General features: G+C 37.7%; 1 protein-coding gene across 1 annotated transcript in view; it reads right to left on the bottom strand.

Moving 5' to 3' along the window:
* Nucleotides 1-13,146: 13,146 nt before the first annotated feature.
* LOC121733502 (protein couch potato-like) overlaps nucleotides 13,147-26,704 on the bottom strand; it is a 207,990-nt gene continuing 194,432 nt past the window's right edge. Inside the window, exons 3-10 of the mRNA XM_042123763.1 lie at nucleotides 21,821-21,898; nucleotides 19,973-20,026; nucleotides 18,884-18,946; nucleotides 17,772-17,916; nucleotides 17,069-17,196; nucleotides 15,542-15,750; nucleotides 13,533-13,734; nucleotides 13,147-13,222 (exon numbers count right to left, since the gene is read on the bottom strand). Of these exons, the coding sequence (XP_041979697.1) occupies nucleotides 13,187-13,222; nucleotides 13,533-13,734; nucleotides 15,542-15,750; nucleotides 17,069-17,196; nucleotides 17,772-17,916; nucleotides 18,884-18,946; nucleotides 19,973-20,026; nucleotides 21,821-21,898 (915 nt within the window). The 3' untranslated portion in view covers nucleotides 13,147-13,186. The remainder of the gene's footprint in view (nucleotides 13,223-13,532; nucleotides 13,735-15,541; nucleotides 15,751-17,068; nucleotides 17,197-17,771; nucleotides 17,917-18,883; nucleotides 18,947-19,972; nucleotides 20,027-21,820; nucleotides 21,899-26,704) is intronic.

Below are 26,704 nucleotides of genomic sequence, written 5' to 3' on the forward strand. Positions count from 1 at the left end.
TTTGCTTTTCATCAAAATCAGGTTAAGAAGATTAAGCGTAAAAAGATAACAGACAGACAGACATAAATATACAATTTTGTTATTAACTATATATTATTATTATAAAGCGGAAGAGTTTGTCTGTTTTTTGTTGTTTTTTTGTACGCGCGAATCTCAGGAACTACTGGTCCGATTTGAAAAATTCTTTCAGTGTTGGATAGCCTGTTTATCGGGAAGGCTATAAGCTATATTTTATCACGCTCAGACTAATAGGAGCTAAAAATAGAGAAAAGTGTGGTGAAAACGGGGGAAATTATTTGAAAGAGCCTGTCTCACGAACTACTGCAGGAGCGATTTTTATGTTATTTGGCACATATAAGAAGACCACGTGAAGGATCATAGGCTATTTTTTGTGGACTAATAATTTGTGAAACATCTTATTTATGCGGGTGAAGCTTAGTAGTATGTATAATATGGCAACGATCATCGCTAAAAGTAGCGATGAGTAAAGACGTCAACATGTCAATATGAAGTGCTCCTGAAATTATGATGATTAGATGCACGGACGAAATTCCCGCCCAATCAGGACAAGGTGAGAGGAGTGCCAACGACGATGTAGGTCGCTCGTCTTTCACACTTCAACCACAATACGAATATATACAGTAGAGTCACTCAGCTATGTTCTTGCGAATACGCATAAAGTCCACCAAAAACACAATTTCACAGGATAGCGATATTTTGCTTTGTATCATGTATGAAATGCTTAATAAATACGACTATTGTTCATTAATATGTTGCATTAATATGTGGTTCTTAAAAAAATATTTCAAATAGTCAAAAAAACCATTTTGCCTGACAAACGTATTACGACTTTATTTATTCATTTATTATTCGGAACAACAACAGCCACCATTCTTATATCACTAACACTTGTATAGCTAATATTATTCTGTAAACTATTACATAAACATATTATATTTTAGGCATTAAAAGCTATACTAACAATAGAAAATAGGGCCAATAACAGTTGTTCACCTATTACAACTTATAAAGATAGTATAAAATCTTAATATTACAAATTTATGTAAGAAAATAGGTTAGTTGAGTTAAGTTAAGTTTTTTTTTTTTTTTGTTATCTCAAATCACTGTTATGTGTGCTGGGACCCGATTTTAGCGATATATTATGAAATTGATCTACTGTATATTTTATACTGTGTTTCGGCTATCTTTGATGTTAAGATCTTGTATAACTGAGATGATTTAACACTCGTTACCGAGATTTATCTGCGGCTATTTCCTGTTTCAGAAATTATCATTCGTCATCGCCCAATCCTGACCTATTCGCCACTGCTAGAGCAAGAATCTCTTTATCTGACTACGAAGCCAAAAAGAAAGGTTATGATTTTGACACGTCTCGTTGTATGTATATTGTATAATTCTATCATAGATAAGATTCTAATCGTAGTCTATGATTCTATCTTTACCATAATTTTCCAAATTAAGACTTCAACATTGTGGGTGGGCATTTGATTTTCTCAGAAGTTATTGCATTAAAATTTTGAGAGAAAATGCATGATAATATGGCGAAATTGTAATTGAGTGACTCTTTAAGGGACTATTAAAATGTCTTTGAGTAATGTCGTGTGTTAAAGTGGAGTTATCCTATTTAGTGTTTTTATTACTTCACTGTACTGAATTACTGATATAAATGTTTTTCTGATATTCGGAATACAATTTATTATGCAAAGAGTAGAAACATCCCTGTAATATTCTTACACAAAAGAAGCAGTTATAAAAAATTCAGCCGCCCCAGATTCTGTTTTACTATCACTCCGACCCTTTTCATAGTGTCTTGTTAAACTTTTTATTATTTCACTAGCAGCTTGTCAAGTGTGTCAAAATATTGCGCAGTTAAATCGGTTTGTACTGTCTATGCTTCATTTTTAATTTGCTTGTAGTATGTTTGTACCGTATTTATTTTTAATTTTATTATATGTATAGATTGGGCCACAAAACTTGATATTACAAAAAAATGTTCACGATTATGGCACATCTCAAGCTTTAGACTATAGATGCCCAAAATAACGTAGACGAAAATCTCGAAAGAACATTTTACCATTTCTAAAGTGGTTGTGTCAATTTTCGTAATAATATAATAATATTAACTGTGCCAAATGTTGTAAAAATGGTCTTACAAAATATAAACAATCCCTTTAACAGTAATATGTTAGAGCTCTGTGTACCTTCTATCTAGGTACACAAAGTACCTACCTACGATACATAACATATTATGACAAGTAGTTAAGCAAGACGTATCTCTCTCAAGCCACTAGCAAACTATAATAATTCAATTTTCATAAAATTTCCTAAACAACTTTACGTTCCAATAAAGTTTTATTGTTGCAGGAGTAAGAATAAAAGTTTACAGTCGTATGAATTTTTTAATGTCTAGACGGAATTTATTGTAGTGGTATTGGAAACACATTGGGCTAACGCGCGGTCTGTCGGTAGTCCGTACAGGCTGCAGCTCGGTCGGACAAATAACAGTATACGGGAATGGATTGAGATGGTCGCGATTATTTTAAACTTTTACCAGGAAAAGTGTTTTTAGACATTTTTAATGTATTTTAGCGGTGTTGCATTTTTATTTTATTTTTATTTACACAATATACAATGGTGAGCTTCATGCCATAGGGCTTTCTCTACCCCTTTTTTGGAACGGGCAAAAAATGTGCGGCATAAGTTATTACTGTGTAGTGTGTACTACACCTACATTGTTCTAACCAAACTTGGATACAACACTCTTTTCAACGCTGGAATCGAACCCACAATAAAGAGTCACGCTTTAAAATATTGGCCCATTTTTAAGTAGTAAGTAATCTATACATATAATAAAACTGTAGAAAAGAATTAAAGATATTCAAAAATAATAAGCGGGGGCTGTCACTACATCACTGTACAAGCCAAAAATGTGGTTAGTTTTTTGTCTGTCTGTCTGCCTGTCGCGGGTAACAGCTATTCATACTAATATTATAAATGCGTAAGTGTGTTTGTTTGTTTGTCCTTTCTTCACGGCCTTACGAAGCAACCAATCGACTTGATTTTTGGCATAGACTTAGTTGAAAGGATGGAGAGTAACTTACTAGGATACTTTTGGCCTTGGAAAAACATCATGTTTCCAAAGGAGGTTTACAAGAATATTCCTATTTTACGCGATTTTCGAAGCACGCGAGCAAAGCCGCGGGCAAAAGCTATTTAATTACTAAGACGGTAGCGATGTAGCAACTTGAATTTATGTTGGCCAAAACGTCATGAGTCTGTCAACAGCAATGCTTGTGTTCCATCAGCGTGAAAGAATCCAATAATTCGGTTGCAATAAATTTTTCGATGATAAAGAACGTGAGTATTTTTCCTTTGATGTGGGCACTTCTGGAACGTGTCTTTCATGTAGGAGCGACGAAAAAGATAGGATGCTATTTGCGGATTCATATGTAGCAACGAAGAATTTGATTCATAGGCAGATGTCGGACCTACATAATTTGGTCGGGTTTTGTCTATTCAAAGTTAGACGTGATATGTTGGCTGAGTTTAACATAACGCAACCAAATTACGAAGGCCTGCTATCTATTGATACATAGGCAGTCGACAGAACAACGTCATTTGGTCGGATAATGTCAATTCAATGTTAATTGTGATTTGTCGGCTGGGTTTGACATAACATGGGTTTTGCAAGACCCATTTCGTCTTGAGGGTCGAGCGTTTGGAGTCCCGCCACAAAGTCAATTTTAGCCTCCTCATCTACCGACCTTCGAGAAGGAAGAGTTCTGGCCGATTGGAGTCGTTTACAGGAGGTTCCGAGGACGACTTCCGAACACGTCACGCCCCACGTCGCAGACAATACGTGTTTAGTATAAAATATATTATGTCTGTTAGTCTATAAGATATATATTATAATATGGGCCAAGATGCCTGATTTAAATAAATAAATAAATAATAAAATAAAAATAACGCGACCAAACTACGTAGGTCCCCCATCTGCCTATGAATCAATTTCTCTGATAGTACATGTAGGACGAAGGTACTATGTAAATAATCCAACACGTGACGATGAATATTCGATTGGTTCAATTAAAACCATGTAAGGCCTTGAGGCTTTGACTCATGATCTCGGGATGGATCGGAAATTGAATGTCATGACGATAAATGTACAAATCCAGAGTACAGCTGTTTACCTTTTGAAATGTCGCGGTATTAATCATGTCTTATCTGCACGCACTTTTGGGCTCAGGACTCTAGCACGTAATTAATCTGATTCTTATTGTCCTAACGTTTTCTATCAATAAAAAACAAATAAATTTTGATATGCAATTACAGGTCGGGTAGTGACGACTATGTGATAGGTCGTAAAAAGCATTCAAGCTTTTTTTTATCAAAGAAGGGAAACGAGCAAACGGGTCACCTGATGGAAAACAACTTCCGTCGCCCATGGACACTCGCAGCATCAGAAGAGCTACAGGTGCGTTGCCGGCCTTTTAAGAGGGAATAGGGTAATAGGGGAGGGTAGGGATGGGAAGGGAAGGGAATAGGGGAGGATACGGAAGGGAAGTGGGCCTCCGGTAAACTCACTCACTCGGCGAAACACAGCGCAAGCGCTGTTTTTAAGTGAGAGCGTGGTATTTCTCCGGTCGAGCCGGCCCATTCGCGCCGAAGCATGGCTCTTCCACGTATAGAGTCAAGCTGCGGCCTAACAGATAACAGTTTTGTTGTATAATATACTTACAATCTTGTAATATACTTACTCCCTTTAACGCCTCCGTGGACTAGTGGTATAGAGCGCAGCTCTTGACTCGGAGGTCGTGGGTTCGATTCCCGCGTTGGAAACATATTTCCAAGTTTGGTTAGGACAATGCAGGCTGATCACCTGATTGTCTGACAAGTAAGATGATCAAGGGCGTCGCCAGCCGATGGCGCAGGGGGGGGGGGGGGCAAGTTGACTTTACCTACAATTCATACTTTTCTCGTTCTCTATGAATGAGAAAAGTAGATATGAATTGTAGGTAAAGTCGACGACCCTTACATCTACAGCGATTGTAAAAAACAATATCTTAGTACTATATACGTATTATATATTCTGTGACAGTACAGAGTCCAATGTGTAAAGCTACACTAGCACGAGCTCTTGACTATGCAATGAAAAAAAACTTGTAAATAAGTTATAATAACATTGTATTTTTTTTTAATTATCAGATTTTAATTTATAGTGGTCGTTGTTTGCATTAGGTATATTTGGCAACTTTTTTAGAATCACTAGGGGGGGGGGGGCAGCTGCCCCTCTTTGCCTCCCCTTGGCGACGCCCTTGAAGATGATGCGTCGGATGGGCATGTAAAAAGTCGGTCCTGCGCATGATCTCTCGTCGGTCGTGTCGGTCTTCCGTCCCACTGGGTTATGAGAGTAAAGGAATAGAGAGTGCTCTTGTGTATTGCGCACACACTTGGGCACTATAAAATTACTCCTGCGTAGCTGGCCTGGTTTCAATGAATCCTGCCACCGTCACAGAAACCGGTGTGGGAGCTATTATTATAATTACAATTTTGAATCTGACCTAACCCAGCTTGAAAATATTGTCGTATATACGCGTACCTTTAACAGAGTCGTAAATATCATTTCAAGCAAGGGTTAAGTTAAATTAAAGTATACGCGTAACGAGTAGCCCGAACAGAGCCTAGGCAATTTGCGAAGTGAGCAAACTCCTCCAAACTTTCCTCTCCTGGGGAACATAAGGCGGCGTCTTGACTCCCTTTGTTACACGGTTAATTGTAAACTACATTCTTATAACGACCTGCATTAATATTAGACCACAATGGTGCTTCAGAATATAGTTACAATTGAGTTTCAGTTGTATCTGGATCTATTTTCAGTACCTACTTGTGTTTTATTAGAGTTAAAAAGAAGAAATCTCAGATTTATAAAGAATAGAATATCATGTTGTTCCAATATTTTTTAACCTGGTGAAAAATAATTGAATTCTTATTGTTATTTTAACAAGACGTTGCTTGCAACTTTGTTAAAACTATCTTATATCCTTTGAAATACTCGTTTCAGTAGTTTAAGCATGAAGTAAAGAAATAAGAGATAGACAGACAGACAATCTTTCGCAATTGTAATACTAGTTAATAGAATAAAGATTTTTATCAAATGATTTAATTAGGATGTTCATTTCCTTCCATAAGCCTCATGTCCAGTCTGATGTTCCAGTCTGATTATACATAAATAATACCAAAATCCTAACGATACAATTTATTATAAAAAATGCGGAGACAAAATTGTGTACGAGGCGAGGTGCTAATGCGTTATTAATGTCACTCTACTAATTTGCTCCAGAGGTCACAGATCAGAGCCTTTAGCGAAGACTTTTTCTTTATCTCTTCTTTACCTATAGAATCGCCGCTCAAAATGCATGAAATTGATATAAGCGTTCGATAATATGAAGTTCAGGGATGTCAGACGTACCAACTTCTTGGTACACATACCAGGTTTTGGTTCCACGTACCATGTACCAAGACTACTCGGTCCTTGTACGCAAAAATACCAAGATTGGCCCTCGATCGACAAAAATGCGCTGACCATATAGATTTTTGATCCCTGATGAAGTTGACGTTCAACTCGTGTAATGTCAATCCCATACATTTTGATTGGCGATTCTATAAAGAAGCGATAAAGAAAACGTCTTGGCTAAAGCGCCAGATTGTCTTAATAATAACTGAGCTGACAGCGTATTTTACTAAGTTCGTGTTGTGCTAACACATTAGTCACCTAAAGCGACTAAATGAGTTGATTGGTGTATAATATCCAACTACGACGAGCTTGAAAGAAGCATAATGAAGTTAGTTCAAGAAAATTTGCTGAAAAGTTAAATTTAATCCCCCCCCCCTTCCGGCTGTGCGTCACCCCCCCCCCCCCCCCCCCCCGCGCCCTCGAAACGTGGTATTTTCCACTTATTTGATTTATTTACTGTTGCTATGCTATTTTTTTAATGTATTTAATGCAACCATTCAGCGAAATATTCATACTCGTTAAACGGTGTTACTTTAAACAACATAGGCTTTTATATGTTTTCCAGTAATCTATAGGTATATAACTATTCTGTGTTTTTTTTTTCAAATTTTGAGACTCAGTATTTTAGAAACAAGGGAGGTGTGGAGACATGGTTAATTTTCGCCTATTTTCTTACTTAAATAACTTTAAAACTGATTAATTTAAAATTATGAAAAAAAATATTAAATTTTTTTATAAAGCACCCATTCATTTGATAGGTCACACGATATAGTTTGCAATATCTAATATTTATTCTTTTTTTTTAATTTGCCCCCCAAAACTGGCCTTCATGTTTATAATTAATTTATTTACGTTACACATTCGTGTTTGAAATTTGAATCATCAATTACATATGTGTAAAATAACCCTTCGAATGATAGTTTTCATCAATTTCAATTTGAAATATTTCCGCAGAATAACCGGTGAACCCACTTTTTTAGGCTCAAAAATCGCAAATCGTACAAAGAAATTGGAAAATTTGTATTTTGATACAAATTGGAAAATTTGTATCAAAATACAAATTTTCCAATTCGTCTGTCCTCTCAAAAATTGTGACACTTCCGGCAAAAATTACGTTTGATATAATATGGTAATTTTAAAATGAATTATTTCACATAACTTGTCGGAAAAGTATTAATTTTTTGGTATCAATCGATACACCTGAAGTTTTATTCTACTATATATTCCGAATTAGGTCAGAATCTTTGAATTTATAAATGTTATATACCTACATCCTTAAAGATTAATATTATGATGCTCTTTCTTATTATACTTATTACTTACACTTTTGTTACAACTTACGGATTTATTCTCACTGCTACCGCATCGCTCGTTCTGTTGTACTTCTCTTTCAGACTAATTTAATGTTTATTTAACATTAATTTAATGTACTACCAGAGAAATTGACTCCTAGGCAGATAAGGGGCCTACATAGTTTGGTCGCGTTACGGCAAACCCAGCCGACAGATCACAATTAACATTGAATTGACATGATCCGACCAAATGACGTTGGTCTGTCAACTGCCTAGGAATCAATTTCCTCGATGGTACATAAATTAACTCTAACACTTCATAAATTAAAGTAAAGTAATCAAAAAAATATTTCTACCATGACTCTTTTATTTAAGAGTAAGTACATATATTTTATATAGCAGTAAAATACGTTCTAAAATACGTGTCAAATATGATAAGGCTAATAACGTAGTTTTGTTCATTAATCATTTAAATTATTTTTGTAAATCTCAAGATAACTTTTTGATGTATTCTACGTATTCCAGAAATAGAAATATGTCAAAACCTCGCTAACAACAAAACAAAACTTTCACAATAGAAAAGTTTCTGATTTCATGAAATAATAATATAAGGCGAGGGGATAAAATATTTTACGAAAGTTGCTTCCTTACTGGTTCATTTACATTTTATAGCAAAAGTAATTCTCAATATGATAATAATATCTATGAATTCTATTTAGTTTATTATAACAATATATTACAACATTAGTTCAGCTGTTTGGGCTTGAACACGTTTTGTTATACTCATGTTAGACTCAAGTTATTAGCTCAATATACAATAACAATGTATATTATGTAGGATTTTTTTTCTTTTGCAATATGTACTTAGCTTAATCAATAAAGTAATAACTTTATATAATCTGTGTCAATAGTCTATGTCTATGAATTTTTGCTTGTCTCTCTCTCTCAAGTCGCCTTATCGAAAAACTGCTGTGTAATTTGGGTTTAAAGATTGTAGTATAAGTAACGAGCTAAAAAAGTGTTTATCTTAGACCTCCCCTACATAATATATAAGAAAAAAACTTTGTACTTTTACATAATTCAGATTTAATAATGTCTATTTTATACTAACAGTAATGTTGTAAAAAATAAAGGTATTCCTCTCTCGTGACTCAATTAATTTCATTGTACTTACACTTTAATACTAAGTAAGTTGAACTCTTGTAGTATGGTTAGTAAGGTTAAGAAATTTAATAAAAAATTTAGAAAAGATTATTTTATAAGTTATTTTAATGAGAAAGAAACAACGAAACAATATTAATATATTATTATATAAGTTTATTTCCAATCTTTGGACCCTATAATGCTTTAAATATTACAACACTACCGTTTGTCGAAGCATTAACTAGTTACAGACTTAACAATAATAATGTTATATTTATACGGTCAAATGAAGCGAAGAACAAAATATTACATCCGTATCCGTATAATCACAATAAGGCATAGAAAGCGTAAACTACAATTATAATATTACTCTACATGATATCATTGAAATCTATAGTCTAAACTCTAGCGCATTTTCATCAGAAACCAAAATTGGTACTGTTAAAGTTTTCCACACACCGACAGAATCGGGTTGTTAAGACTTCAGACGTTTCCAGAATGAATAGAGGTGTAAGTGGTAACTCGTATGGGGGTAGTAAAGTGGGGGTTGAATAAAAACTTCCATCGAGGATGAGCTCAAATTTATTCGAATTAACAATGACGTCTCCAATGCCACAATAGTTCATGAAGTAAGAAAAGGAAAAATTAATGAACATCTATAAAAGTTGTAATAATGATAATTAAGCTAAATTTATCACTATTTTTACAATGTCATTATGTTTTTTTTCTTAAACCACAATAACACTATACCATCGCTCTAAAAGCATTAAATTATAAAGTCACACAAATCTAACAATTAATTACTAACTATATACTTTGTTTTACTTTGCTCGATATACAAATAAGTTCCGGCGACCGCTCGGCGCTCGGCCCCGAACACTCAAACAATTAATACTGAAATACGAAGCGAGCTGCTAAAACGTTTTGGTAAGTAAGCCATACGATCGTTAGCCTAAATAACAATAAAAAATAACATTAAAATCTATTGCGAAATAAAGTCGCGCGCAACTACTCGGGTACTACACTCGCGGGTGATATGACCGCTCCGCCGAAACACAATCTAGTCGCGATATTTCATCGACGTACGAAATCAACACTTAGTATATTCGATATTCCGAACGATCGCTCGTTTTTACGCTACTCATATGTATCTCTTAGATTATTTACTTTATAAGGGGCACAGAATTGATATGTTTCCGATGCGCGGCGTTTGTGTGATACCGCTTCACTTAACCTACTCGCAAGGCGACGCTACACCCCTACTATACCCTATCACATGCGGGCCGATGTCACGCCCTACTCGAGTAGACGCCGACGTCGTGCGCGTCAAGCGAACTCAAAGACGGTGACACGCCGAAAACGAAGCCGCCGGTCGCGTGACATTCGGCCGATTGCACTCGGTTAGATAAGGATACGGAATAACGTCTCTATGAAACCGTCGTTTACATCTAATTACATTAATATTACACGATGATATGTATCGAGTAGTCCCGCATTATGACGCAGCCGGTCCGCAGCCACTGGACGTCTCTTACTCGCTAGCTACGGTTGGACGGAATCATGGCGGCGCGGGGGTCCTCCACTCCGCATCGGACCCGATCTCCACGACGAACGATATTCGAGAAGCTTCGAGCGCATTCGAGAGTCGAGATCATTACCGGTACGAGCTCGAACGACGCGAGGATCGAGTCCGCGTTTAAAATATACACAACACCAAATCACAAACAACCTAATGATACGCAAAATTTAGTACGCGACCCCGTTTAAATAGCTGTCGATAGTGCAAAGTTTTAAATTATATATCAGAACTGTTCAGACGGGGATGCGACTTTTTGAAAATCGAACGAAAATGTAAAATTTTCGTTGTATTCGTTCGCGGCAGTGGAGGACGTCGCGCGCCGAAGGTTTGGGAGATCGCTACGACACTATTACACGTTTACTTACAAATTACCGTTACATTATATAGATATCAAATTAAATATTAAACATTGACTTAGCTTAATTATAACTGACGTTGAATCTTGGATACGATATAAAAACCGATTTAAAAACTTGATGTTCAAAACAACGAACGTAACAAGATATTTTATAAATACATTAGCTAAATACCCGCAAAGTGTGCGAAGGCGCTGAGGTGGTAAATAGGAGTCAGACAGAGATCGAGGATATGTTTTTAGGGTTAAAAGTTGCATACAAGATCGTCTTATAAAATGTAAAATCATTTCAGTAGGAGGTGACAGTAAGATAAGTAACAAAGTATGTAAAAGCTCAGTAGAGATAGCGCCAACGCACGTCACACAGTCGAGAGTCAGGTATAATATTAAAGTTATAATCGTATAATATATATCTGTATCTTTGGTCTACTCGCCACTTCGTCCGGTATATTGAATGTCACAATCACTATAAATAACGTATAAAATTTCGCTAAGTCAAAAATTGACGATATTTCTATTAAATATTGACTAAGACTTTCTCATAAGAATTCATACGGATTCCGACGGGAGGTGTCGAGGCGACGAACTCTTATCCGTCAAAATTATAATCCAAATATCCGAAACCTTATTATTATCTAGTCTAAGCAGGGATTTTTTTTATTTTTTTTTGTATATTTTTACATGTTTACATTAGCAGAATACGTCTCTAGATACTTACGATATAAACATTAAGATTTCATTTTTGGTTTATTGCTATCTCGCCCGACGGTCGACCGGCTTTCGGTCGCCGGCGACTAGTCGCCGTTGCCGGTCGCCGGTCGCCGCTTGCGACACACAACTAGCTAAAATAAAAAATATATTAATCTTCATTTGATTACACCTAACGCTTCCGGTACGTCATTACATCCGTTATTATGTACGAGTAGATCTCGTTAGACAGCAACGTAACTACGTCCGAACTACAATAAATACCCTTACCTAGTATTATATTTACCTATCGGTTACACATTCAAAGTAACTACTTAATTTTAAAAATAGTACATTACCAAAAAAGCTCGTCGAAGCATGCAAATAGAGTAATCGTTCGCTATGCAGCACGGCGCGGCACGCCGTCCGTTACCATTATAATAATATATCGATTACATAATAATATAGTTTAACTTTCATAAGGCCAAGGCTAAATTCTCGCAACAAGACTGAACCGACGCCGCGCGGCGCGCCGCAGCCGCCGGCCCGCCGATACGTCCGCAGTCGACGACCCGAAATGTTTACACGAGCGAAGATTTCTCGGGGAGATTTGGGGAATTCCTCTCGCGAAAAGGCACAAGACGTGGGGATTTTTGTAAAACAAGAGAGGAAATTGGAGTGTGCGGAGTGGCGGCGAGCGCGGAGCGGGGTACGGCGCGCCGGCGCCGCGGGAGCGAACGCGCGACCGCGAGCCCGAGGGGCGCCCCGTCCATCGCTTCAGTTATCGATAAAGTTTATAATATTATTGCATTAATTCATTTACAGATAGAAACATTCGTAAGACCAACACTAGAGTGCCAGCGCTTTAACGAGTGATGAACGTTATAAAAATTACTAAGAAAGCGTTAGTAAATATAATTTGAAATAGTCATGTAATTTATATATGCTAACATTATCGAGACTAAAACAAAAGTATCGTTATTAGTACATTACAACTTTATTAAAAATCATTTAACTTGAAATATCATTCAACAAAACGTAATCTTTCTATGAAGGGCACCTTTGGTTTTTAGCTTAATCGAATGAGATATATCCTAAAATGTTTAATTTCTGATATTAACTATATCAATAACAAATCCTCTTAGATGTACAACATCGGCCACGTTAAAAACGAATACTTATACAAAATTTGTCATACAATAAGTTAGTTGTAAATAAATCTTATATTACACAAAATGAATAATATTAAATAATTAAGATAATATATATTACTTATGTGACGAAAAAAACAAAATTAAATAATATTTTCATCGGAAACAGAAAACAATACATCTGGAATGTTAATTACATTAATTAAGGCTAAATTTGGTATCAACAAAACACCACACCTGACGCTGATGAAAAAAATTATCGATAAGGAGACGGGCGCGTCACTAAATTATCTAATGCAATGGTCGTTGTCGGTTTAGCTAGTCTTGATCCGCTAGCCGTACGTGTACTCGGGGCCGTCTCCGGCTTGCGCCCCGAAGTGTACAGGATCAAGATAGCGCGTCCCTCAGTTAGCTGGTTGTCAAGTGCCGAGTGCCACGAACGAACTAATGCTGCTCGCCCTCTTCTCCGCCTTTGGCTCCCTGTCGATGAGAATTCATATTAGTACCTGAACTTCCGAGTAGGTCGTTAGTTCGTCACAGAAGCGAGCTAGTCTATTGTGCAGGGTGCGAGGTGCGTTGCTTTGACGCCCATGTTCATATTATTCCAGCTCGATGGGATTCAAAGTCGATGTTAATACTACACGGTTTCTAAAGTCGGTACGAGCGTATACATCAGAAATTATATTTAAATTAACTTATCGAGAATCTCAAAATTTCACCACACCAAACTAGTATCTACTTCTTGGAATCGAGTGGTGCATCTTAAAAACCGTGTCGTAATCGTGCATACTTCGTGTGCGAGTATCCAGCCGTTGTGTGCCAACTTGTGGCGGGCGTATTCGAGGTGGATGGCGCCCTCGGAGCTGAGGAGCAGGGCGCCCTGGAGGCGCGCGAGGGCGGCGGCGGCGTCGCCGGGGGTCGCGAACTCCACGAAGGCGACCGGCCCGGAGCCCCCGCCGGTCAGCAGCCGCAGCCGCGAGAAACCCCCGCAGCTACAAGACAGTCACGCTCGCACTCGTACCCCCATGCTAGCCCCCACTACCCCCACTACCCGCACTACCCGCACGACCATCGATGTTACCCTATCTAATCCTAATTTTTTGTTAAGGTACAAGTTGGAAGCCGACTATATGAAGTTGCAGCAGACGACGTGTCGTCGCGACACGTCATAAGTCATTTCTATGTATTTCTATAGCGGCTAGCTTCGTATCGCTAGCTGCGTAGGGTATTTCATAGAAATACATACAAACCAGTAGTGTTGCGACGACACGTCGTCTGCAATTGCTTCATGTCGTCCGCTGCCAACTGGCACCTTTACGTATTTCATTAAAGTGTAGTTTATCTCTAGACCAAGTTATCCTACCCTAGTGTTTTAGTTGAGATTCCCTAAGACTCTTCACTAGACGACGTCATCCTGCCCTAAGTTTTTTGATTAGATATTCCGTTTATGACTGATGTTCTATTTCGTTAAATAATGTCGCCTAACGGCCCACCCTAATTTCTGAGTGTTTTGTAGTGCTCTAATAATCCCTCAACTGATAAGTTCTTAAGGCCGCAATCTTAGTATGCTAAACCTGACCTAAAACCTAAACATATCGGCGTCAATGGACCAGATAGACTTCTGCCTAGATCTTTCCGTGTATTCTAAGCCTAGATTTTCGTGTACAGACTGAAAAGTTGAAAGCTTCTACACTTGTAGGTGTGCCAGCAAAAAATGTCATGCTAGCAGCTGCTCATTTTGAAATTAAATCTTTAAAAAATAAATTAACTTAAGTTTACCTTTTCAAGAAATTTGAGAAAATAATTGAATAGTCGTTTTTGGAATAAACAGAATCTTAAAATAATTAACTTTAATTTGCCTGACATGGATTTATTCGGATCAAAATTTTATGTTCTCATAATATCTATGTAAGCTCTTACAACAATACAATTTAAAATTTACTCCAAACGTTCCTTACAACTTTTCAATGTGTTTCGTAGTCACCGTCATAACAGAAAATAAACCAAAATTTTGAGTAAATTTTCGATAAAGTAATATAAAATTAATAATTAATATAGTGCAGTACAACTGATACATGGTGTGCCAATAGCGTACGACTAGTGTGAGAGTGTTACAGAATGTACGACGTCATGCTATAGGTGGTACGGGTGCAAGCGCCATCCCCCGTAAACGACTCGCTAACGGTTACTCAAACGCCACTTAAAACGCTACCCAAGTCACATGTTCTCGTTAAGGAAACAGTAGACTGTGACTTTAGTGTCTGGTATCTGAGGTATGTTGAAAAAAGTTCATCTATCACATTTTTTTTTTGCGCGCTTTTGATTGGCTAATTCCAAGCAGTTGACCAATCGACAACGCTCTTGAAAAGATAAACTCCTGACGAAGAATATGATTGGAAGAAAGTCGAGTAAGAGCAGTTTAAGTAGCACTTAAGTGAGGCAATGAGTCGTTTACGGAGGGTATAAGATATATCCCAACGATAGACTGTACGTGATATTCGGTGCGACATGCACTGTGGAAGATACACATTTAGTCTCTAATTATATAACTTTTTAGTTTTGCATATCGACTACATGCAGTAGCGAATTCGACTGGAAACGATCATAACAGTGTTTTCTTTAACTTTGAATTCGGAATTGTAATAAAGCTATAGTTCTCGACTATATTTTAAACTTGTTGAACTTGAATATTATGTTTGAGCTCAATAATTAATCTTTGTCAATCTCTTTGTGGTCCCAAAGTCTACATATCCTCAGATAGTTCCAGTCGAAGCCTCTTCGTATTGAATAAGTACATACCTGCTGAATATCTCCTTAAGCTCGTGCTCGGAGACGAACTGGCCGAGGTTGGCGACAAAGAGCGTGGAGCAGGGCGGCGCCGGATGGGCAGGGTGGCCGGTATGGGTGGGGTGGGCGGGGTGCGCGGGGTGCGGCTGCGGCGGACCGGCCGCCCCCGGGGAGCCCAGCGCTGGCGCAGGCAGCACGCACGCGCCCAGCGTCAGTGGTGTCTGGATACCGGGGGTTAGATGTCATTAGGATAAAGAGTGATTTCCAACAAAGTGCAATTTGCGGAAAATATAGACTACCACCAGGCTTAGCATGGCCACCATAGAAAAGTTTATTCTTACGGTAGACAAAGTGATGGACATAGGAAATCTGTCTGTCCGCGAAAACTGTCAGCGTTTCTATTCTTTCGCATTTCTACTGTGGCCATGCTAAGACTGCAGTTATTGCCCGCTACTTAGTAGCATCTCATGACTTTCCTCAGGTCCTTAGTACCACTATACCAATCTTAATTGGTTTAGGGGTATAAACGTGAAGAGGGAGAGACAGTCACTTTTACAAATTTTATAAGTAGGGTTTGAAAAAAATTTGTTGATTTTAAAATTTGTTCCTAATACTGAAAACTAGCACACTATTGGCTTTACTGTTATTAATCCTTCAAGCCCATAAGAGGACCGGTGATCCTGACAACAATAGAATATAATAGCATTTCCAAGAATCCGCGATCGAATGAATTTGTTTTCGTAAATTTTTGCTATAATACTTTGGCGCTTCAAGTTTAAAATAAGTTCTAGGTCGCAAGATAGACCGTACCAATGTATGAAAAACAAGAAATGTCGATGCGAAGATATAGCGAGATACATTCATACATATCATTCTCGGATCCATTCAGATAAATATCTTCAAACAGATGGCTTCTGAATAAACTGCACAGGAGCGTAAATATACATTGCAAGCGGGGCACCCGTACTTGCGTAACTCTACATATTCAACACTCGCCGAAATAGAAACCGTCTCCTTTACGCCCGTCAGCGGTATTGTATCGAACCGATATTAAATCGGGACACCGGTCGCACGGAGGTTATAATTTTAGGCTACGTATTTCACTGAAACCAGTTAAAGGATTGAAATGGAAACTAGAATAAGAAACAATGTTTTCAGATTTTTTGTTTATTTAGATCGACCTATGTACGATATTTAGATCCTGTTTCACTACTTCATGATAATGTGCCGGATAGGCTACCCAGAAATTATTTGACAGATCCTCCATACTTTATCTGTCAAGTTAATTTGTGGATAGACTATCCGGCACTTATCAAGAAGTAGTAAAACAGACCCTTAGTATTTTTAGGACTCCGATAAATAAAATATTACTACTATACCAGGCAGCTATGCAGAAATTATAACTTTTCAAAGAAACATGGAAGGTATTTTTATTTGTCTCTATAGGACATGAGATAGTCCCATGGTATTATTATAGTATCATACAATACTTACGTGGTGTGGCCTATCGGCGGCAGCTAGTCAGAGGTAGGAACGGACGGGGGCCATCTGCGGATGGATGGCCGGATGGACGAGCCCGTGGGACAGGGTCTGGAGCTCCCCGCCGTAAGCCAGAGGGTGGTGCCACAGCTCCGCGCCCCCGCCGGGGAAGAACGGACTCGCTAAGTCTGCACAGACCACAACATATTATACGAGGTATTCTCCTAAACGATAGGTAGTATTAGTCGAAGAACATCAAGAAGTATTTACAACGCTAACATTTTCAGCAACACAAACCGATATAATTACATAATACTGTTATACACACGATATACATAATAGTTAGCGTTATTGCATGAGAACTCGTGTCTAGAAGATAACTGTGTAGGCAGAGAACCCGACAAATAAATTGATAGGTAAATAGCTTCACGGAGCTAGGCTTTGCGTGTTACGTGTAAGCGATTACGAATACTTGCCCGAATTTGCGTTCGCTCGACGCGCCCCGCCCGACTACCGGACCCCTCGGACGACACGGGTGATTAATGACATCAGGAAATTGTAATGAAATCGCTAAACGTCGGATTCAATAAAGGTATAGCCTAATGCGTTCGGAAGTACATCCGATCCGGAGGCCTCGGGAAAGGTTTCGGAGTAGCTCAGACCGTCGACGGACATCGTAGTTCGATGTCCGTCGTCATGGACGTCGCGACTCGTGGGGTACATCGAGGAAGCGCCGGGCGTGTGTGCGGTTGGCAGTACTTACGTCCAGTGAGTGGGTGCATCAATGCAGGGTGTGCAGCTGGCGCGGCTGTGGCAACGGCCGGCTTCGGCTTGCTGACCTTCGTGTTGCTTTTAGCGAACTCCAGCCGAATCGTTTGCGGCATGTCGGGGTCGAACCGGACGCCCTGCTGTGAACAGCCGCGAGCGGTGCGGCGCTCCGATATAATGACGATGGTCGGGGGTGTCCCCGCGGAGACGGGCTCCGGGAGACGAACGAAACAATTTTGGTATCGGAATGTGAAACAGATATTGGGCCGAAAGTAATCTGTGGAGTATTATAGCAACTGTATTATAAATGGCTCCTTCACACTAGGCCCCGACGCGATTGCAATATATTTGGCGCGGATTTTACTTTGGAAGGCGAACGCATCGCAGCCGCTTACTCCAGAATTTTTCCAGCGTTCGATAAACATAGGAGCAGCGCAGGCGATTTTGTGGAAAAATGCTAGGGTGAAGTTTAAATGTGAAGGTAGCCTCTGAGTTGATCGCGTCTGCGCCTGCCGCGTGCCGGAACACAGTGCTCGGGTCGTGACATCAAGTCGTCAAACAGTGACATGCAGTTGCGTATATACACCGTCTAATCTCACACTCCGATCCTGTCTGGCCCGACTCGGCTCGTCTATTCGACATGTGCATAGGTTTAGCATAACTTACGATGCGGTTACTCGAGTCAGGAAAATGTTATTCCAATTCTACAATGAGAAAATAACTATAGTGCTTTATTGGCTGTGTTTAGGCATGTGATGAGAAGAGGTTTAGTATAACACCGTGCGTTGTACTCGTTTTTTTATTATTTACAAGTAGCGTATTTGTTACGGCTATCCAGGTCAAATAACATAGTTAAACGACAGTAATTTTGTGTCAAAGCTATTCTTCGTATATGGATATTATGTAGTGTATTATTCTAAACTATGGTAGACGTGTAGTGTCTTATTCTAGTACCAGATGTGGTGCTAGTTTCTCTACCGTTTGGATCGAGATTGACTTCTTTAACCACATGATTGTGTAGTACATATAAATATTAATAATATTATGATGTAAGTAAGTGTGTCCTGTTGTAACACCGGGCTACTCTAAGCGCGTGGTAATACCAACCTGAAGGTCTTGTTTTGCAGCTTCAGCGCCGGCACGAGTGTGGAACGTAACAAATCCGACTGGCTGCAAGTACAAAACAAGCATAATTTTAACTATAGTAATTAATATGTAATATATATAACGGCATCTCCAGGTTGGCTCGTGACAGAAACAACTGATGATTCTAAACATCTAGATTCTAGAACATAATATTTGTCTAAGGGCCTGTTTCACCACACCACCACCACCACACACTCTGATAAAGTGACTATATAATAGGCTATTCACAACATTTTTGACAGATTCTGCATACTTGATCCGTCAAGTTAATTCGTAGATAGCCTTATCAGGAAGTGGTGAAACAGGCCCTAAGACTATTTACCAGTAAGGCGTAGACAGTTGAGCAATGATAATGACAATATTAGTTATCCATTATTGCCTTAAGAGGGCGACTAACCCAAAAAATCAAACATCGTCCTTCTCTCTTCACACTCACGCCCGTATTTCATATGCCAGGTGAAAAAGGACGACGCGGATTCATCGCCAGATTAGTTTTTTCTCAATAACTCGATAAATATACAACATTTTAAAAATCCGCTAGGTCGATCTCTCAATAATAGAATTTTATACAATGTGTTAAAATATTAACTTAGTTCAATGCACGGTTATGGCAATGAATGGAAAATTCGTGAAAATTAGATGCATCTTTGTAATTTTTTTCTATCGAGAAAATTTTAAGATATCGTGTTTTTGCTCAGATCAAATTCTCGGAAATATAATATAGTATCTAATTTTAGAAAATGCAACAATTCGGGGCTTATTCTCAAGTATAAAAATGAATTATAAAATCGTCACTTTAGGGTTTGTCGCCCCCTTAAGAACAGAATACCTGAATGTAAATAGCTAAGATTTCCACCAACCGAGTTAGCCAATTTCCAATAATCAAAGTTCTCGTGTTGCAGACAAAATGGAACTGAACTTTCATCCGTTATTAGATATTCTAACCGTGAGTGCTTTTTATAGCCGCATTAGTTCGCCTCACGGAGAAATGGAAATAGAGAAAAAAATCGATTGAATCCATGCGGCCGATGCGATACAAAAGGTACTTACGGATGCTGTTTTCCCATTCTTGCTCGTTACTTTCAACAGCGAACCCTCGTACCCCTGGGAACAAATAAACAATATCAGCATCAAAAGGAATATGTAGGACGCAATTAAATCTACATTGATGCATTATTGGCTATGGAAAATCGAAGGTAATGTGACTTTAATGTATGCTAGGATTGATCGGAATTAATGTACTACTGACTTCGTAAGTTTATAATATGTAGTACAAAGTATATTTTACCTATTTAACTTACAACGTGTCCATTGAAGAAATTAATTCTTATACTAATAGCGGATGAAATATTTGTTTTAAAAGTATTTTTATTTTGCCTTGATATCTAAATTATTTGTATGTTATGTTAATATAATGGTAAAGACATTGAATTACTGCGCGTAATAGATTTCTTTTTACGAACACGCCAAATCGATTAAGATATCAATTCTGACAACGCAATGTGATATGATTGTGTAAAAACCTGTCCATTATTTACCGCAGAACAAACACGCTATTTCCAAATCAATTGTTACGACCGTCATTGTTCCGATTTCGGCGGCAAAACGTTCCTTCCACCGCGGCCATTTTCAATTCACTCGTCGGTCTCATCGTGACACGGTCTTTCGAATTTGGAACGAAACTCGTTAATCATAAAACAGATTACCATTGTGCCAGGCACCATTGAGGCACGAAATGTAAAGCCACCCCCTCGGTTTGGCTTCGTCTGACGGCCGCCGTGCCGCGCCGTACCAGCCCGAGCCTTATCGGTGGAATCGGTTCAATACGAGTATTACACATCCGTGACATTCGATATTTACGGCGCAGTAATCCAAATCGAGATCTCGAGTTGCGTGACTCGGGGACGCCGCGTATTTTCTATCCGGAGACATTCCCTGACATGCACTTGTGTGACGCCGTGTGGCGTACGCGAAACGGGAATATGATATTTATACGGGAAAAGTTATTGACAGAATTCAAATATAAACTCCTTATTTACTCGGCTGAGATATACTCGTAGAAGCAAAAAATATGAGTAATAAGACAGGATTAAAGAAATATGATCAAGGTAACTATTTAAGTATTTCAATATATTTTAGAGCAGCTGTAGAAACTTTATGAAATTACCTATGTACGTATAATAATAATAATTGAACTCACTAGTAAAATAAATAAGTAAATTCTTGTTTTTATAATCAATCCGTAGTGATTGCTAGCAATGACTATGAATATTAATAATACTCAAAATGGTGTCCCGAATAACGCGGAGGACGTAAAAAATGGCACTTTCATAAATGGAAAGCTTTTAGAACTGTAACGCGGTAATCTATGAATTTATTATGAGGTCGAATGGATTAGGAATGGGTTTAAGACGGGGCGTCGCGTGTTTACATTTAATTTCGGAAAAAAGGTCCGCGCACCGTGTGAGTGAGCCGCGCATAATGGAGGGGTGAATTTTAAATGAACAATTTCATAATGTTATTATTAAAATTCATTTTTATTGAAGGTCCACTCTAACGAGGTTGCGCGATAAAATTGTATCGTCATCGCGGGATATCGCCGGGGTACTTACGATACGAAGTCTAATGATAGGGATGAAATATTTAAAATATATAAACGAGCTGCGGAATATGCGTAGCTCCTAATGTAAATCTAACCTATCTTCTAAATTTCCTAATTAAGTAAAATTATAGCCACAAATTCATGAATTTGAAAAGTTTAGTGCTGAGAAGGTGTTCCCTTTAGCACTTTTATATAGTTACGAAAGCGAATAGTATCAAAATGTCCCGTGCAATTTCTGCCTTGTCAAATAATTAATTTAAGGCCTAGAGTAATTTAAGACAAACTTAGTTTCCTACCTCATATGCTCGGAATAGCAGGTATAATTCTCGAGGCTTCGCATCCATGGGCAGTCCGCTGACGAACAACGTCCGCACCTGAAACAAGAAAAAGAATGATTAGTATTTAAACATTGACAAATTTGGAGTCTATGAAGTTAAGGCGGTGACCGCCACATTTTGGTGACAGCAGAAGAAAAATACCTTACTTAATTATAATTTCTAATCCGGACGGAATAAAACGCGAACTACGTTTTAAAATATTCCTTCTACGGATAATATAAAATTTCTTTCTCCCCGTTAAATAAAGACTCAGACATTTATCACAAACCAACACAAAAGGGGCACGGAATCTTTCAATCTTTCCACTCTTTGTCGATTCTTTCGCTTTTGTAAACGTTTGAGCGCATTAATTCGGCGGGTCCGCTTAATGAAATAAAACATGGCGGTCGCCGGCGCGGCGTGTGCGGGTAATGGAGATTAATTGCCGGCAACTAGTGGCGCCATCTTGTTTATGACTTTTATTTATTTCCTAACTTTTACTTTTGTTACATCGTACGTCGAATTATGATAGATTAACAGAAAATACTTCGAGTGATTTCATGTAAGGTGAAATTAAATGACATACGCAAAAGCCTGAAATCACACACTGAATATAATCCGACAGCCATAAGGATAACAATACCTACATCAGAATTACCTGTCAAATAACACATTCGGGTAAAAATACAAATATGGGAAATTTGATTCTCATAATACAGGGGACATAGGTCAAAAAATGTCCAGAATGGCACTCGACGCGGGTCGCGAGGCCCACGTATTTTATCGCTTCCGTCCCGTCCGGCGCCGGACCTTCATGTCGGCCATTTTCCGCTCCAGCGCTCGGGAATTCCCCGTATCGACATTACGTGATATTTTTACTCGGGCTATCTTAAATATTATATTTTCGGTGTACTCCAGAGATGTTTTCCAATATCCGAACTTTATATATTACGAGTTTTGATACTGCAACACGACCACGTATTAAAGTATGTAAATTGAGGAGGCTCTATTTCGGTTATGCAGATCAACATAATAATATATTGACTATGAATTGGGTTCTTATATTTTCACTTATAGCCAAGTTGAAACATCACACAAAGTCTTATAACTAAAGTTATATCCCAACCACAATAAACGTCGACATAACACATAGGAAATATACAATCTGTTTACAAAACACGCTCAATTTCCTCAAATTTGTCTGAAGTATTATTATGGCAATTCAGTACGCGCTGTGTAGCGGAATACTTGATATGCCATCACGATCCGTCACCCAGTAGATACTATCTCGACCTCAGACCTCGCGACATCTAATATTCATTTCATTTTCTGACTTGAAAGCATTACGTTGCTGCTACTAATCATATAATGTACCTTTACTTGATACTAAGAAAAGTCAGGCAAATGATTATATTATTAGCGCGGCATTTCGCACATTAAAATGTTCTGTAATTATTGTACTCAAAGCCCTTATTAAAAAAGGTCTCCCTCTCCGGAATAACTTACCTCTAGTGAGCTTTGCGAAATATAATCAGTTCATTCAAAACAAATAAAACACATTTCGAATGAAACAAGCGCAAACAAGTGAGTTGATTCAAAAACAATTTTACTATCAAAATATTCAGTAAAATACAATTCGGGTGTTGTTGTGAGTATGGAACATAACTCAATAGTGCCGCGGAGATTTCAGGGTTGCCAACCTCTGATAGCAATTCGTTCAAGACAATAATAATTATTTTAAACCACCAATCCCCAAGCAGCACCCGGCTGTCGCATAAACATTTACAAACCTATCGTGTCTGCAATTCCCACGATCAAGGCATTACATGTCATTTAGTAAAATAAAGGTTCAAATGTAGCCTCAGTCTCTTCTAATGTTTTTACTAATAGAGACAGAATTGTATTTTATATCTCTATTTAAGTGTTTGATGGAGTTATAAGTGCCATGCCAAAAATGGCTGAGAATTTGCTCCTTGATATTAGGGATTATATTTATCAGAGACTATTTCTATACTTACAATAATGTATGTGTGATAAAAAAGCAATAAAAACATTGAAATATTTAGTCATATGATCATAAATTGAAATAACAATAATATTATGTTTCAATAAATATTGGTGTGGCAGCCCTGATGGAGCGCGGTCGGGTGGAAAATGGCGGCCGCCGAGGGCCCGAGTGACCGGAGTACAGTTCCGGTGGGGTGATGCCCAAACGTTTGGTCAAGTCGTTCACTTGTTTACAAAAAACATCGCTGGGTTTTTTTAGGCATTTTTGCTTTAGATAACAGCTGCTATATATTTTTATGCGACGAATTGAAGCCTGCGAGTCTATGACATTATTATTATAGTGGTTAGGGTCGCAAAATTTTATAGTATATTTGAAATCAGCTCCAAGTTTAGGCCTACAGTGCTCATGGTAATTTGATATGTTATATTAAGTCTTTGCATGAATATAGTTCATTTTAAAATATCTTTGCTATGGATTTGTGCTTGTATTACAAACAATATTTAACTGAAACGTCAATTTTATAGCACAATTGATTAATTGTTAATTAAATATGGTCACAGTATACTTAATTAAGTAGACTGTGACCATATTTAATTAACGGTAAAATATAGCGTAAACAATTATATGCAGGTGTATAACCTTAGTCGTGTGTAATTGAGTACTGTACGCATTTCATGAGGCGTGTTAATTGTCAATCAGCTGAGCTAGTGATTGATGATGATTACGCACGAGGTAGTCAGCAACGGTTTCTTGACTTAAGTGATGAACTGTTTGTGCCTAAGTTTGAATATACTAAATACTAATTCCTTACTGATTATTATTAATGTGAAAGTGTGTTTATTTATTTGTGAACTTCTCATGCTTAAACTGCTCAAAAGATAATTTTTGGTATTGAATTACTTCAAGTACGGTACCGGGAAAGGACAATATATTATATTTTAATATTTTTATGATAATATTTTTTGCTTCTGAAAGTGTACGATTCCCGCGAGATCAAAAAAATTTAGGCCGACGAAGCTGAAGGAATTTACTTATTTCATATTTGTTACTACTAAAATGTAGATCCCTATCATTCTAAAAATAAATCTATTGAACTTTGTTTGATATTCTTATGTTTAAACATCAACAACACTTAAGTCCATACGATAATCCTCTTAAAACAGAGGTACAGAATAAACATAATATAAAGCCTGGAGGCGTAGGCAGTACACGTGTAATATTTTACTACAACATCATTCTCTTAGTCAAGTTTTGGATAGCAGCCGGTTAAGAAGTAAATAGATCGAATAATGTTTATAATTATTGTGTCTTCAATGACGCCTCTTAATTAACAATGTCAATCTGTTGGCTTAGCTTGACATAACGCGACCAACTTAATAAGGACCATCTACCCATAAATCAACTTCTCTGAAAGTATAATTTGTTTCTCATCCATTATTTTAATACTAACTTAATAATTACATAACATAACAAACACAAAGACAGTAGAATAAAATCATGCGCTTACTATCGTATCGCAATGCTGCGTTGCGTATCACAAATAGTTGCTGAGTGGGCAACGCAGATAGTTGCTGAGTGCGCATATAGTTGCTGCGTTGCGGTGCGATGCGCTGCGCTCATGAATGAACAATCAAAGCGAAGCCCACAAAGGTCTCAGCATTAACGCGCTCCAACTGTTACAAATTACGACGCCTACTGAATATAACTATTATTTATTGCATATTGGTGAATATTATGTCAGAAATTAAAAAAAAAAACGTAATAAAAAACCAAACAACCTACTTAAAGTTTAGTCATTGAGTCTGCAGTATATCTTGTATTTTCTTTTTATTCGTCTCGAATTATTTCTCATATTGAGTACTTTAACATGAAAATAATATTCAATTCCACTAACAAATATTTTAATTACTACAGGGTTAAACTTATTTATGTTCTATGAAACTTTGTAGCTATGGTAAACTTTTGTTTTAAACTATCACAATGGTTTTTACTAAAAGGTTTGAAGCCATTATCATGTTTATTATGATGTAGGAACAACACTGTTGTTAATAAGCTCAGCTTATTTTACAGCAACAATGTGCCTCGTACTAGTTGTTTAAAACGTTTTAATTTTGAATATTTTTAGATTTTATTATGAATATAATAATATTGAACAAGTAAAATCGGTTATTCAAAAACTAAAAAATCGATTGCATTTTAAAATCACACTTCTTAAGTTTAAAGCCTTTCTGGCTGCACAACGGCCTAAAAAAACAAACAATTATACAGACACATACAAACTGACATTAACATAACCACCACCCAGTCGGGTAAAGAAAAACAAAATATACCAAATAGTAGTTAATTCAAAGTTTATGATACAACAGACTTCTCAACCCGCGTAGCACCGCTACGCCGTAGCATTACGTAGCACTTCGTAGCACCACACAATTTTTCACGGCAGCTTTTATAAATATCACCTGTGACATTCAATACTGCGCTATAAATAAATTAAAAAAAAAACATAAAGGTGTATTCACACGATCGATCGCGTACATCACAGTCGGGCGAGCGGAAGCACCGGGCGGTTTATCATGCACCCGCACTAACTAACTGCAATCTCTGTCTGTCCTATACAAACTGCAAAACAAACACGAAACGCGCAAAGTTCAAATTGAAAAAACGCTTCAAACGTGTTTCATACGATTAAAGCGTCAAAGTTATGCTCGTGTCTGCTTCAGAACCGTAGAAAGTTACAAAACATTTTTAAGTTAATTTTTGATGTAACTTTTTTCAGAAAAATGTTTGACTGCTAAAGGTTTTATACATAAACTAGCTTTTGTCTGCGGCTTTGCTCGCGTTAAGAAGTATTAAAC

This window comes from Aricia agestis, chromosome 14 (assembly GCF_905147365.1).
Source record: "Aricia agestis chromosome 14, ilAriAges1.1, whole genome shotgun sequence".
Classification (NCBI taxonomy): domain Eukaryota; kingdom Metazoa; phylum Arthropoda; class Insecta; order Lepidoptera; family Lycaenidae; genus Aricia; species Aricia agestis.